At 42.2% G+C, this 13,479-nt stretch overlaps 2 protein-coding genes across 11 annotated transcripts in view; one reads left to right on the top strand and one right to left on the bottom strand.

Moving 5' to 3' along the window:
* The window catches only part of ZFAND3 (zinc finger AN1-type containing 3), a 131,187-nt gene extending 130,652 nt beyond the window's left edge, over nucleotides 1–535 (top strand). Inside the window, exon 7 of the mRNA XM_031594070.2 lies at nucleotides 141–535. Within this exon, the coding sequence (XP_031449930.1) occupies nucleotides 141–295 (155 nt within the window). The 3' untranslated portion in view covers nucleotides 296–535. The remainder of the gene's footprint in view (nucleotides 1–140) is intronic.
* The window catches only part of BTBD9 (BTB domain containing 9), a 201,731-nt gene that overhangs the window by 41,927 nt on the left and 146,325 nt on the right, over nucleotides 1–13,479 (bottom strand). For 7 of the 10 annotated variants that reach the window (XR_016464103.1, XR_016464097.1, XR_016464099.1 and 4 more), the window contains exon 12: nucleotides 9,368–9,484. The gene's annotated coding sequence lies outside the window, so the exon portion shown is untranslated. Of the gene's footprint in view, nucleotides 1–3,909; nucleotides 4,953–6,453; nucleotides 6,722–9,367; nucleotides 9,485–13,479 lie in introns of those variants that run through there. The other 3 variants (XR_016464106.1, XR_016464104.1, XR_016464101.1) reach the window with 3 other exon arrangements.

The raw sequence follows: 13,479 nt of genomic DNA, 5'->3' as shown, positions 1-13,479 counted from the left end.
AAGCCAGCACTGATTTTTGGCAGCTGATCAATTCCTTAGTAGGCACTACTTCACTTGTGATTCAGGTAAGATTCTGCTACTTTAATCAAATCCTTAACTTTCCGTATTTTTTTTTCCCCCTCTCTCCCTTTCCATGGTAGGTTATGTGTTCTGTATGCTACATCGCCTTCCTGAACAGCATGACTGCACATTTGACCACATGGGACGTGGACGTGAAGAAGCCATTATGAAAATGGTGAAACTGGATCGGAAAGTAGGAAGATCTTGCCAACGCATCGGCGAAGGATGTTCCTGAGTGCAAGACTGCAACCAAATGCTGTTCTCTTAGTTCACTAATGTTAGCCTTATTTAGGACAAAGTCAGCCAGACACCTTGTACTAGGCAAGTTTCAGACTACAGCCAATCAGTTTCCTTTCTTTAGCCAACCGTCCTGGTACTGTAGTTTAGGGGATGATGGTGGGTGAAATTGATTTCTGGCTGGTTACTAAGGTGCCTGCTAGCCACCGTATAAAAATTAAAACATGAAGAAACATTATTTTTGAGCATGGCTAGTGGATTTAATCAAAACGAGAAAAATCCAAAGGCTTCTGTTATTGCTGGAGTCACTCTAAAAGCCTTACGCTGGGAACTTTCCAGCTGCAGAGTTAACACGAATAGTTCTATAGAAGCTGGTGTAAAAGTCTGCTATGCACGTGGCTTTCAGACAAACTGTTTAATGTGCAGCCTTTCACTTCTTCATGCCTGGTTATTCCTGAGGAGGTGAAATACTACCACGAGCAGCAACTGCAGCTGCTTAAGCCCAGAAGACCTGACTGGTCACTCGTGCCTTCATCGCGTGTGGCTTTTGAGTTAGGCAGTGTCACCAGCATCAGGGATTCTGTTGGGGTAGGAACATCTTTCTGGTTCTTCCCAGGAAGCCAAAAAGAAAGGGGGACAGAGATTCTTATGAAAAATTTTTTATATCTATCTTACTATAAGGAACCTATCAGGGTTTTTTGTTTGTTTTTTTTTGTTTTGTTTTGTTTTTCCTCCTCAGTTAAATTACGATCACACTTTAAAGCCAATTCCATCCCAGAGCAGTAAATGGTGCATACATTTTATGTGGCATCCACAGAGATTCTGAGGGTCGTGTGAAGATTCCACAGACACTTGAGCAGTGCAGCCATTCCCACCGGCAGAAACCTGATTGGCTCTTGTTTGCCTTTTGCTAAGTGCAGGTATCTGATAATTGATCAAATAAGGCTAATTCACAGCACAGTAGCCATGGCTGGATTCTACAGACTGACTTTCTGTAGCTAGACTTATATATTGGGGAAAAAAAAGGACATTTTGTAGCAAACGGAATTCAGTAACAGTATTGGGGAACAACCAGTGAAACACCCTGTATCAGATTGAGTTTGTATTCCTCACATCAGAACGTCAATGAGATAATCACATGGGTTACGCCGGCCCTGTTTCTATGCAGCTGAACGCTCTCACAAACATCTCTGCCCGAATCTATTGCAAAGACGGTATAGAAAGTGAATATGAAAAGCATTACAAGGAGTAGAATGCTTGGGCTCTGTTTAGACCCATGGGTCTGTATTACGGTATGTCACACTGAGCTGAACTGAATGGCACCGGTCTCGTCAGTTTGTGAACAAAAAGCAAAAAGAATATTCAGCACGTCTCCGGCTGCACACAGGGCTTACGTGAGTAAAAAGGATTTGTACTGGAGTGACCCAGCTTAATCCCAAGCGGAGGGTAACGATCAGGTACATGTGTAAGAAAAGCTGAGGGAGGGAAAGATTTTGTCTCATTTTCAAATACTGGGCAGGTAGAAAACATCAGAGGGGTGAAGTCACTTGGTCACTTGGAAAACCCCAGCGTTGTGGGAAAACGCTTGGATGAGTCATCCTCCATTCCACTTGGTACAGGTAACTAACTCCTCATAGGCCAACTCGTGTCGTTACTCCGGTAGAAGCATTTAACAAGGAGATAACTAATATAAAAATAAAAATTAAACATATCTCCACACACGTGTTCAGCATCTGACTGTATTAGCATAAGTTAGCCATGAAGCAAATCAGAAGTGTCCCATCAGTTTAAAATGCAAGCTATCCAAACGGCAAGTGATTTTTTTATTATTATTATTATTATTATAGTTATTATTCAAGAATATGAAGCCAGCAGCAAAATCTTCAGTAGTGCGCTGCATTTTCAGGAAGCGGTCCTGCTGAAAGGGACCGTCCGAGGATGTGATTTACATTTGCCATGAAGAATTTCTAAAAGCTTGGATTTCAGCTGCTGCTGTGATACGCACTTTCTTTTCCTACAAAACCCTATTCATAGCATTTGATGGGCATTCTGAATGACACACGAGACTTCTCTGCATTAATACTGAAGATGCTATTTTGTTCCTCCTTAATGTTCTCTTTAAACTCATTGCAAGTGCACAGATGGTTTCAAGGTGGCTCTCGCAAGAACGCTACTTAAAAGTTCATGTGAATTATGGACAATGTTCACTTTAAACAAAGAAGTTGGGGACGGGGTTGTTCCTTTGCAGTATCTGTTCTGTGAAGTTTGTTAAGCGTAAAGAAAGCTTAAGTTCTTGTATCTTAAAAGAAGATCTTATTTAACCCTTTTGTGTTCTAGATTTACTTACACATGTAGCCTAGAGCTCAGTTTTAGTTTAACATTGTGAAAATATTAAAAGAATCTTGTAACTTTATTCTTTTTCCTCCTGCTAAAAAAATTAAACCAATCAGATTAAAGTTTGAATTCCTTTCTGCCTATTCCAACAGGTCTGGCTATTTTGCACTATGAATCTGCTGCAAGCTCATGTAAGAAATATATTAGTGGGGAAAATTTCAACGTTAAGCCAGTAACTTAGAGCTGCATTTATGGTTGGTGGAAGGCGAATGGTATTTTCTGCCATTTTGAAAGGGGAGAATTGTATTTTTGCTTCATTCCAACTTCTTAGAGATTTTGTTTGTATGCAAATCTGGCCCAATCTCCTGTAGCCTGAGTATTGGTCAGTTTAATTTTGAAGTTAGATCAGAAGACCAGGTTGTTTGTGCTGCTACACAGGTCAGGTGTGGACTGTGCACTCTGCCATTGCCGTGGAAGTTTTAAAATGTCCTCATTGTTCTTTCATCTATTTGAATGACTTCTGCACCTGCAGTCGATGTATGCCTCATGGATGACTGGAGGAAGAGCTATAGATTCTTAATCGTTTAGAAGCTAGAAGCACAAAGCTAATAAACATGTATTGAAGAGGAGGAGAGAACAGCAAGGTGATTATTTAAAACAACTTTGAACATTGCTTGGAATTGAAATTGTGCCTCATTTCTGGAGCATGCACACCTGTTATTTCCTCAAAAATGATTGTGGTACTTTCAGTTAGCAAACTGTGTGATTCTTGAACAACATGGCTGTGCTATAGTAAAGGTAAGTTGGGTTACTTGGGAAAACAGCTCTTCCCTGTTTTTAAGTGCCAGACCTATAGCTGGGTGCAAGCTGCGGCTTTCAAGAAAAGTAAGAATTGCCTTGTGACAATTTTGGTTGTGACAACAGAGCCTGTCCTTAATGGCACCTGATGTCTGTTTTGAATTGGTTTCATGTGTTGAGTGAGAAGTGATGTAGCTGTTAAATGAGAGAACTTGAGCTGCCCTTCAGTAGCGCACAGGCAGCACCCTAAAAGAGCCCTGGTACAATTACAGCAGTCCAAAAGAAATACTAAAAGTACTTTTATCTACTCCATGGAATGTGATGATTAGGTTCAAATCTTCCACGACCTTCTTCTTTTGGCACATCTGCAATCCGTTGGCCTCTTGAATGCAACAGCCTGTTTATATTCAACTCATTGTGTTGCACTGTTCATGTTGCAGTCATAGCAGTTCCTTCTGTGACTATGCTACAACCTGTTTAAAAATCTCTGAGCTGTAAGAACATATTTTTTAACTTACAGTATATCAGTACAAAAACTCACCAAGGAAGAAAACTGGTATTAACAGTGTCATTAAAAATAGAGGTTTTATACCAGAGCCTTAAGAATTGTACCAGTGAGTGTTGCCTGCATGATGCACACAGTTAGAAGTGCCCAGACAAATGAACTGATAATCTCCTTGTCATATTGTAGTTACTGCAATCAGTTGTCAGCAGAGCAGCAAAGAGAGGGTCTAAATGAAGTAATCCCTTAATGTCACAATGAGACGGTAGCCAATTTGTGCTGGAAATAATTTTGTATGCTCCTGGGTACTTCTAAACGTAGAAAACAAATGGAAATGTTTTTAGACAACACTATTTAAAATGAACACCAGATGTTTATTTCATCACTCAAATACCTGACTATAATACTCCTCACGAAACAAAAGTAACATAAGCATTAAGCAGTGCTCAACACAAAAGCTGCTTTGGCAGAACTGCTATATGAAGGTACAGTTCTAGTGTGAGCACCTCGTAACCTTACAAGAGTGCCTCTGTGTATACTTTCTGAAGAATCACACTGAAAAAGATAGTGAATAAGATTAAACTCAAAAAATATTCACAGTGCAGCAGTGGGTTTACATGTCCCCGGTAGCAGCTTTTCAAAGAAAACAAACTGTAATGGTGCTGCAAAGAGCCACTCTTCAATAACAGTTCTTGAAGCCAGCAGTCACAAGGATACGTTTTTCTGTCTCCTTTATTCATTTTCCCTTTTCATTGAGGCATCAGTGTGTGCAGCTGGTCAAGTAGTTCAGCTTGAGTGTGTTTCTTCTTGGGTTCTCAGTACACGCCACAGAAAAGAAGGCACTAGCTTTGTTCCTTTGGAAGCACCCACACTTTACTTTAAGGAGACTCAAAGGCTGGGCTGTAAAAGTGGTAACCTCCTTGTGCTTTTACTGCAGCGACAGGCTGTTTTGTCACTAACTGAAGCTGAATGCAGACATGACTGCAGACACTTGTTCTGGATGTTAGGCTATTTCTGAAACCTTTGAAGGGAAAAAAACCATCATAGTCCAAATCATAGTTGTATTATATTGTTCATATACAGTTTCCCATAAACTCTCTGTGCTTCATCCTGCAATGTGAAGTTGAGTCAGGAGTAAAGAAGGCATGAAAGCAGGAGGCAGAGGCTGCACATTGAGAAGTGTGTACTGATTGCCACCTCCTTCAAGTCAGCTCAGAGCACACAGCGGTAAAAAGGCAAATGATTACTTGCCAAACAGAACCAACTTTCTTAACTTGATACTACAGAAAACTGTTTTGTTCAGACTTTGTGAATATAGCTGTTTATAATTCATCTGTGTCAATTCTGAAATAGACATTATATGCAAAGCAATGAAACGGGGATATTTTGCTACAGGACATTCCTGTTTTGCAATATGCTGCTATTTTCTTGGAAAGAAAAGCGAGCAGAACCTTATAAGACTAACAGTAAACAATTTCAGATTCAGTATGTGCATCTGAAGAGAGAAGATTACTGAAATTACAGATAGTTTTTAAAAGTGACTGTGCCCTCTAACAAAAGGCTTTTGTTCTTCAGATAGTAGCAAGCATTCACAGCAGTCGTTTAACCATAAGCAGACTACTGCTTTCTGCTATGATTGTGCAAAGCTTATAACATGCAATAGGATGCTGAGTTAATAATTCGTAGCTCAGCGCAGCGACTGTAAGTAATGAGAATAACAGTACAGAGATTGATTCTTGTCCATCGCCTCTCCCTTTACACAAGAGAACAGAAGATGGTGTTCACTGTTTCCTTTCATCCCTTTTATTCTTTTTTGAGTTGCAGAAGACTCCTTCCTTCCCCCCTCAGCTGTGCCCAGGAAGCACAGCAATGGCACTGACTAGAACGTGAAACACGTTGGTCTCTGTGAAAGCAAAGCATTCCTCTCTATCTGAAATGCAGCACCAGGACATCTCTTCTGGGTTCTCAGAACATTTGAAATCTTGTTTGTATTCCTCTTAAAGTACTTGGGATCTGTTTGAAGTAAAGAAGCAATCCTTTCAAACAAACAAGCTATGGCATTTTATCATCTTCTGAAAGCAAAGTCTGCATGATCAGCATTTCTGCATTAAAAACCTAACAAAAAGGTTCATTGTTGAAGCATTCTTGAAACGCTTCATATCATCTCTACTTTTCCAAGGAGCAAGTGCAAGACTTTCTTGGATGAGGCAGAAGAGAATGTCTGAGCCCTTCGCTTTATTCTTAACTCCAGCAATAGCATGTCTTTTACTTTTTTTTCTTCTGCAGCATTCAAACTACACCTTAGATTCCTCTAAGCTTTAAGCAGACCCGTTTCTGGAGACCAGCTGCAGCATACTGCAGTTGGCAGCAGCAGCATGATCTGAAGATGATGAGCTTCAGGAATAAGCTGAATATTAAGTTATCATCTGTTGACGAGCACAACTGTTCTTGTCTGCATTAAAGTTTAAAACGATAGGTGGTTCAAGTGTTTGAACTGAGCAGCCTGTATCAGACTTAAGTCATGCTTCTTTGGCTAGTCTGCCTGGTGTGCATGATAGCCAGAGGTGTTATGTTCACTGCGGCTGCATGCAGAGCTTCTCCTTCATTACCCTCCATGTTTATATAAATGAAGGTACTTGTCAGTTAAGCAGCAATTACTCGTGAATTCTGTAGTTGTCTTTAAGTCCTCTGCTCGCTCATGGTTCTCTGGTTTTGATTTCCAGCCTCAGGTCTTGCCAACGATCATAGTTCCAAACAGGTATTTTCATATGCCGCGTGCACACAAATCTGCTGGCAAATCAAATTATATTTTGGGGATCAAACACACCTATGTGCCTTTCATCAGTCCTTCTCTGGAAACGCAGCACGTACCACTATCTGAATTTGCTGGAGTTTCAACATGATTATCAATAATTACAGACTTAGCCCTGGAAGCACCATTTGCTCACTCACAATTCCATTAACACTCTCCCCACCCCCAAACAACAGAGGAGGTTGAGGGCATGCTAAGAGCTGTGGAATTGCGAGCACCGCTGGGTTACTATTATTTTCCAATTGCAATTCTTCTGCTCTTCCTAGCATGAGGGTATGTTTGTGTGTATAGATGTGTGTAAGGAGGAGTTTCCTGTGCGTGTATATGTAGGTAGATATGGGATCAGATAAATAGGCATTGTTGATTTTATTCCAGCTGTTACCTTGATAGAAATATTCCACCTCAGTCTGAGGCAGCAGCTCCAGCTGAATTCAGACACCTCTGTCAGCCTCTGTTCTAGCACATGTGCAGGCCTTCATTCCTCTACTCCCTGGCTTCTGAGCTTGTTCTGATTTCTGTGCAGAAACTCCCTCACCAACTACACTGCCCAACTACTCCCTCCCACCACCCCAAACTGTCCTGTTCAGAGTCCACGCAAAGACAACAGAAAAGCAGAGATGATCACGTCTAAGGTTACTGACATGTGTATTGCCAGTAGCTGTTTCTGTCTGCAAAGAAGAGGTTATTTTTTAAGTGTTAAACGACTGCTGCTGCATACTATACAAAATTCCTAGAGCTGTGTCTTAGTGCACTGTAAGGCTGAGTTGTATTTCCAGTGTAAACCCCTTCCTCAGTGCTCTTACCTTTCTCTGTGGTCAGTACAAGGAACCCAAAGGCTAGTTTGATGCTACAGTCACCAGAGACACGCAGGCAGTGTTTGGAGGCACCCCTGCAGGTACTGGACATCCATATAGATCAAGCATCCAAGGATGCATTTTTTTGTCTGTTCTACCTTTAGTTATTTCTTCTGTCAGTTATCCTAATGTTTATGTTACCTACAGAATAATAAGTTATCACTCATTTGCTAGGTAATATCATCACAACATGATACTGCGTGTTTGTTTGGTTTCTTTACGTTGAGCTTCATGAAAGCAATTCTCAACTGTCACAACTACTGAATAACTACTGATTGACACGGACACCATGGGTCACATGGACCCAAAGCAAACATACTCTGTCACTCAGAACCAGTTCCTTGCCTTTGCTGTTTTTGGTCTGGATGATGATGAAGGTAAAGCCAATTCCACTGCCTCAGCTGCACACATGCAGGACTCGCCTTCTTGCTCCACGGCTGCAGCAGTCAGTGCTCTGTGCCCATACCCCAAACCCTGGAACATCTCAGGATTCACAGGACGCATCACCCACACATCCCAAAGCGACCAAGTTGTATATTGTACCTGCTCTTTCTAATCACTTTTGTTGTGTGAAACAATAAAGCTGTTTATAAAGAGTTGCAACATATTAAAGATGACAGTGCTGGTCTGTGATTGAACTGTGCGTTCTGGGAGGGGTTTTGCATCAGCAAAAGGCAGAGAGCAAAGGGAAGAACTTAAACAGCCTATGGAACTTGTACCAGTTCACAGGCACTGAAACTTGTTAGCCCAGTACAATTTGCATACATCCAGCAAGGCAGAAAGCTTGGTGCACCATTTGTTTCATACCAGCCCTGATTCAGTCACTTGACATCACCACCGACTGGATTTCCATAGCCAACTTCTAGCACCTTTCTGGAGTAAGGAGGAGCTCTTATTTTGAGAGCAGCCTGAAAACCTGTCAGATTACATAAGTTTTTGTAGAATGCAGCAAAATATAATTCCAATACTGAAATGTATTTTGAATACAACCCTTTTGATTTCACAGAAAGCACACAGGGAGCTGAGACTGAGGCATCAACAGGAAAAGGAACAAAAGGTGACTAGACATCCTGCACCATGTAATTCTTCACAGTAAGACAGCCTGACCTTTGCTATTCTTATTGTTTATGGATTTCTTGGTGCAATTTTCTGCTTTAGAGGGCTTAACTGTGAACTGCTTTTGGACAGACAACACTAGAGTACTGCTTCCAAAGCATATAAGAAAAATGATAATATTAGTCTTAAAACAGCTAATTTTTGTCCTCTATTTGAAAGCATGTAAATAGGAAATTGAATCTCTACATACAGAGAAAAATGGAGAAATAAGAAGCAATTTCTGTCATTGAGCCTGTGTAAACTTTCCTGCACACACTCCACCAGCATGTTAACTTCAAGCTATCAGGTAAATAGTCTGCATTTTGAAAAGATTAAAAAATTATTTGCTCATTTCAGACAGAAGCACGTACTTCTTGCTATGTGTCTCTTTGCTTGCAAATAATTCTGTCTGCTGCTCATGACTACTGGGTCCCTACCTGTGCCAGCATAACTGGGCAGAAACAGTTCACTGCATGCCAACTCCCAGAGTGATGAAGGCAGCAGAACTTGAAAGGTTCACAGCAGATACATTGAACAGCACAAACTACTCTAACCAGGCGTTGTGTGACATCTCTCTGGTGGTGTGCAGGTATTGCAGAGAAAGCATAACATCTTGTGTTGGTGAGGAGCCCGACAAACTAAGACTTATACAAACAGGAAAAAAAAAAAACCTACCTTGAGGATGTGGAAGCTGGTCTTCCCAGAGCTGCAACAGGAGAAGGAAACTCACAGGATAGTCTCACTCCCACAGGTGTTACTAATTCCAGAGATGACAGACCATGCAACCTTCACCTGCAGGCAGTTCAGCAATTTGTTAGTATAATTTGGCAAGGATAGAGAAGTCATATTTAGCTCTAAAGTATGCATGTATCCCCAACTTACTGGAGTGTGGAAGCTGCCTCTCAGAAGGAGTCACAGCCCAAACCCACCCATGAAGAGGAATCACGCTCCTTTGTGCATCTGTACATACTGAACATGCCAGACACACAGGAGACTAGGGCAGTGATGTGCACTATGCTAACAGCACAGTGTGTAATGCTGGAGATAGCAAGGCATCTCCTAAATTAATTTTGTGCTCTCCCTCTGTACCACCTGGCCACTATCTGCCTTTACTCTGCAGGCCCTTTCCTCCAAGGCTTCAGACCAGCTTCTCCCTCCTTTGCAGTACCATCCGCCCAGTTCATCCCTCTAGACAAGCAGCAGATCAGCACTGTGGCAAATTCCAGGTCAAAAGCTGTAAAAGAGAAGGGAGAAGTGTAGGACTCCCCAGGCCACGTTAGGCTGCTCAGGTCTGTGCCAAAACTGTCCCCCTTCCCAACTGGGGCCTAAACAGTTGGCAAGCAAAGTTTAGCAAAGGGACACACGTGTCCCACACAAACCTCCTTCATACACACCACCACCTCTTATCCAGCATGCCAACTTGGCCATGTGTTCCATGGCACTGGGAGACTTGGTGTGGGCGGAAGGGATGATGACTTGGGTGGGACATCCTCCTGGCATCTAACAAAGGCAATGCTTGGCTGCTTTTTAGGATGATGCTGATCAGCCCCTGCAAGAAGCCAGGCTGTGGGCAGAACACAGCTGAACTCCATTGATTCAGTGAACTGACAACATCCATTTTTTCATCTGGGATGCAGAGCTTCCTGAAGAAGCCAGCTTTAATTAGTGACCCAACCTGTAGGTGCATGAAGATAAACCTGTTCTCCATGAACAGAAACAGCAGATCTCTTTACCACAGTTTTAGTCTCTTCCTGCTCAATAGGAGCCCTGAGCCACACTATTTCATAGGTTACACCCTGCTAATCCAAGTCAAGCATAGGATGGGCCCTGCATCAGTGAGTGCCCAGTGCCAAGATGTGATGCAACTTATCTGCCTCCACACTGAACTAATGCTTTGGCTCAGTATTTGATATTCACAAGACATGGAAAATAGATGCGTATGATTTCTAAAAGGACAGGTCACTAGACAGGGTACATCAGACCAACATCTCCAAGCCTTTTTTTTTTTTTTTCCCCCTAAGATTAGCTGAAGTGCTGTTCTCCTTCTCACACTGAGGTGGTTTGGGCCAGGCTGGATGCGTCTCTGAGCAGCCTGGTCTACTGGCTGGCCACCCTGCTTGTGGCAGGGGAGTTGAAACTAGAATGATCATTGTGGTCCTTTTCAGCCCTGGCCATTCAATGATTCTACGAAATGTGGCTGTATTTCCTCCCAAGGCATCTGTCCTTTGGGAATGGAATCAAAGCATGCAAGTATGTTTGTAAAGCACCAAAATACTTTAAAAAGCATTAAATAAATACAGACTGTTAAGAGGCCTTCTTAATTGTATTAAGTATTAATTGCAGAATAATACACACACAAAAAAACATTTCTACCAGAAATTAGCATCTGCCTGCGTGTAGGAGACAGCATCACACATTGATTTATTTTACTGAGTATAAATAAAGCCAGTATGTGGCTCCTAGAAGAGAACACAAACAAAGGAAATCCAAGAGCTCAAGGTCAGGGTTTAAAGGACTTTTCTTTCATTTAAGTTCTAGCAGCCTTGAAAGCAGAAATTCTCCTCCAGCTTCCATGGCTTCCCCTTTCATAGCCCAGGCCCTCGGTAGCAGACTAGTTTCACATCTAGATTTATCTAATGATTGATGGATGAAATGTATTGAACTGCAGCATTTAGAGCTGAGAAGCTGAGAAGTAAGAGATGTATCAAATACATAACATAAAAACTCCTGGTATCTGACTGCAGTGAAACTTGTTCCTAGATAAACTAGCAGCTCCTTCATTTTGACCACTGAGATTCCTCCCCTTTCCACTGGCATTTAAAAGAGTGTCTCTGGAAATGCTGCAACATCAGAGAAACACACAGGCTTGCAAATGTTTGGGCTGCTAGTGAAAACCTCAAGAAAGAAACAACAAACACTTCAATGCCGTGAAAATGAGTTTGCTAGAATTGCTACAGATTGCAGATGACACTCTCCAAAAAACTTTTAGTGTGATGCTGCTAATAACAATTCCGTAGACAAATTAAATGCATAGCATTATGCAACTGTGTCACAGTGCTTCAGAGCATATCAGAATACACCAAGAAACCAAACCAAAATATGTTTTAGTTTATCAGGTTCTAAAATGAGCCCCCTCCTTAAACAGAGACAAAAACCTGAGCTGTGCTTGGGAAAGCAGTCAGTAGCAAAATTTAAAGCAAATCCTTTTTCCCCTCATCACTTTGTCCTTATGGAAAGGGAGAGGGACTCTGTCTCTTCTGCTGGAGACCCCCTACCCACGTCTCTGCTCTTTCCCTCTGCAAGGCTTCCCTAACTGAAAATATTATCTTTTTCTGACAGAAGGTGCAAGGTTCTCTTCCTTCCACAATAGCTACAAGAAGATAAACAGGCAGCTCTCCCTCTCTGCTACAACACGCAGCGCTTCAAACAACCAGAGCAAACCAAGCAGCTCTACCCTTGGTTACAAAGACCATCCACCTGGTACCTCTCATCAGAAAAGGAAAAAAGAACTTCCTAGCATAGCTCAAGTGACATGTCCTGAATCTGCCTTACCACAGCACACCCAAGACAATTAATTTCCTGCAGCCAAGGCTAAGTAAAAAGTCATTGAGCATGAATGGAAGACCAGGGGACAACGGGCTACCTGCATTCAAATCAAAGAACGTTAAACTGGTGTTTTTGTTGTCAGATCCGATGCGCAGCTGAAACATAAGCCACGAAGAGCTACAAAGACAACATTCCTCTTCTCTTTACAAAGAAGCAACTCAACAGAAGGCAGCTGCCAATAAAGCAGCATTTGGTTTAGTCCCAGAAATAACATCCTCTATAACCCCTAGTTCTTGCTGTCAACAAATGACAATTATAGAGGAAGCAAGCTCCTGGCAGTCTTCATGAGCCTAGTGGGAGCATTGGGCCCCAAGTGATGGACAGCTGAACACTGTGTGCCCCACGGCCTGCAAACACACACAGGGGCTGTGCTCTCTCTGGGCAGTGGGATGTGTGCCCCATGCACTCAGTAAGCTGTGTGGGAATCAGAGGAAGATGCTTTGTGTTACAGCTTCAGGTTTCTTTGTTTTGTTTTTTCAATGGGATGTATGAATTTGTAATCAAAATGTTTTTAAGGAGTTCTCCCTTTTTGCAGCTTCCTTTTCCAGCTGCCAACATGGTTTAGATCTAAGCTTTGAGAATTTTCATGACTGCAGTGCTGGGGTTGTTCACTGTTTGTAGATACATCCATTTAGACAGCATGGCTCTGGTGCCTCATTTGCTCCCCCTGTGTCTCCTCCAGTACACTTCCTCTAGAATATCGGAATACAAGAAACAGACTTTGCAAGCCTATCAATGCCATCAGAGACTGAACCCTGCAGGTTCAACTGTAAGAAATGCCTCCTGAACAATGAAAATAGGGTTATTGGTTTTTTTTGTTGTTGTTGTTGTTAATTACAGTTATACTGTGCTCCCTCTATCTCACAGAATCACAGAATGGCTCAGGTTGGAAGGGACCTCAAGGATCATGAAGCTCCAATCCCCTCATCACATGCAGAGCCACCAGCCTCCCCATTTAATACTAGACCAGACTGCCCAGGGCTCCATCCAAAATGGCCTTGAACACCTCCAGGGATGGGGCATCCACAGCCTCTCTGGGCTGCCTGTTCCAGCACCTCACCACTCTCTCTGTAAAGAACTTCCCCCTGACATCCAACTGAAATCTTCCCTCCTTCACCTTAAAACTATTTCCACTTGTCCTGCTGTTATCTACCCTTTCAAAGAGTTGATTCCCTCCTGTT

Source organism: Phasianus colchicus, chromosome 2 (genome assembly GCF_987193195.1).
Source record: "Phasianus colchicus chromosome 2, bPhaCol1.hap1.1, whole genome shotgun sequence".
In the NCBI taxonomy this organism is placed as follows: domain Eukaryota; kingdom Metazoa; phylum Chordata; class Aves; order Galliformes; family Phasianidae; genus Phasianus; species Phasianus colchicus.
This window is presented reverse-complemented; position numbering and strand designations above follow the sequence as displayed.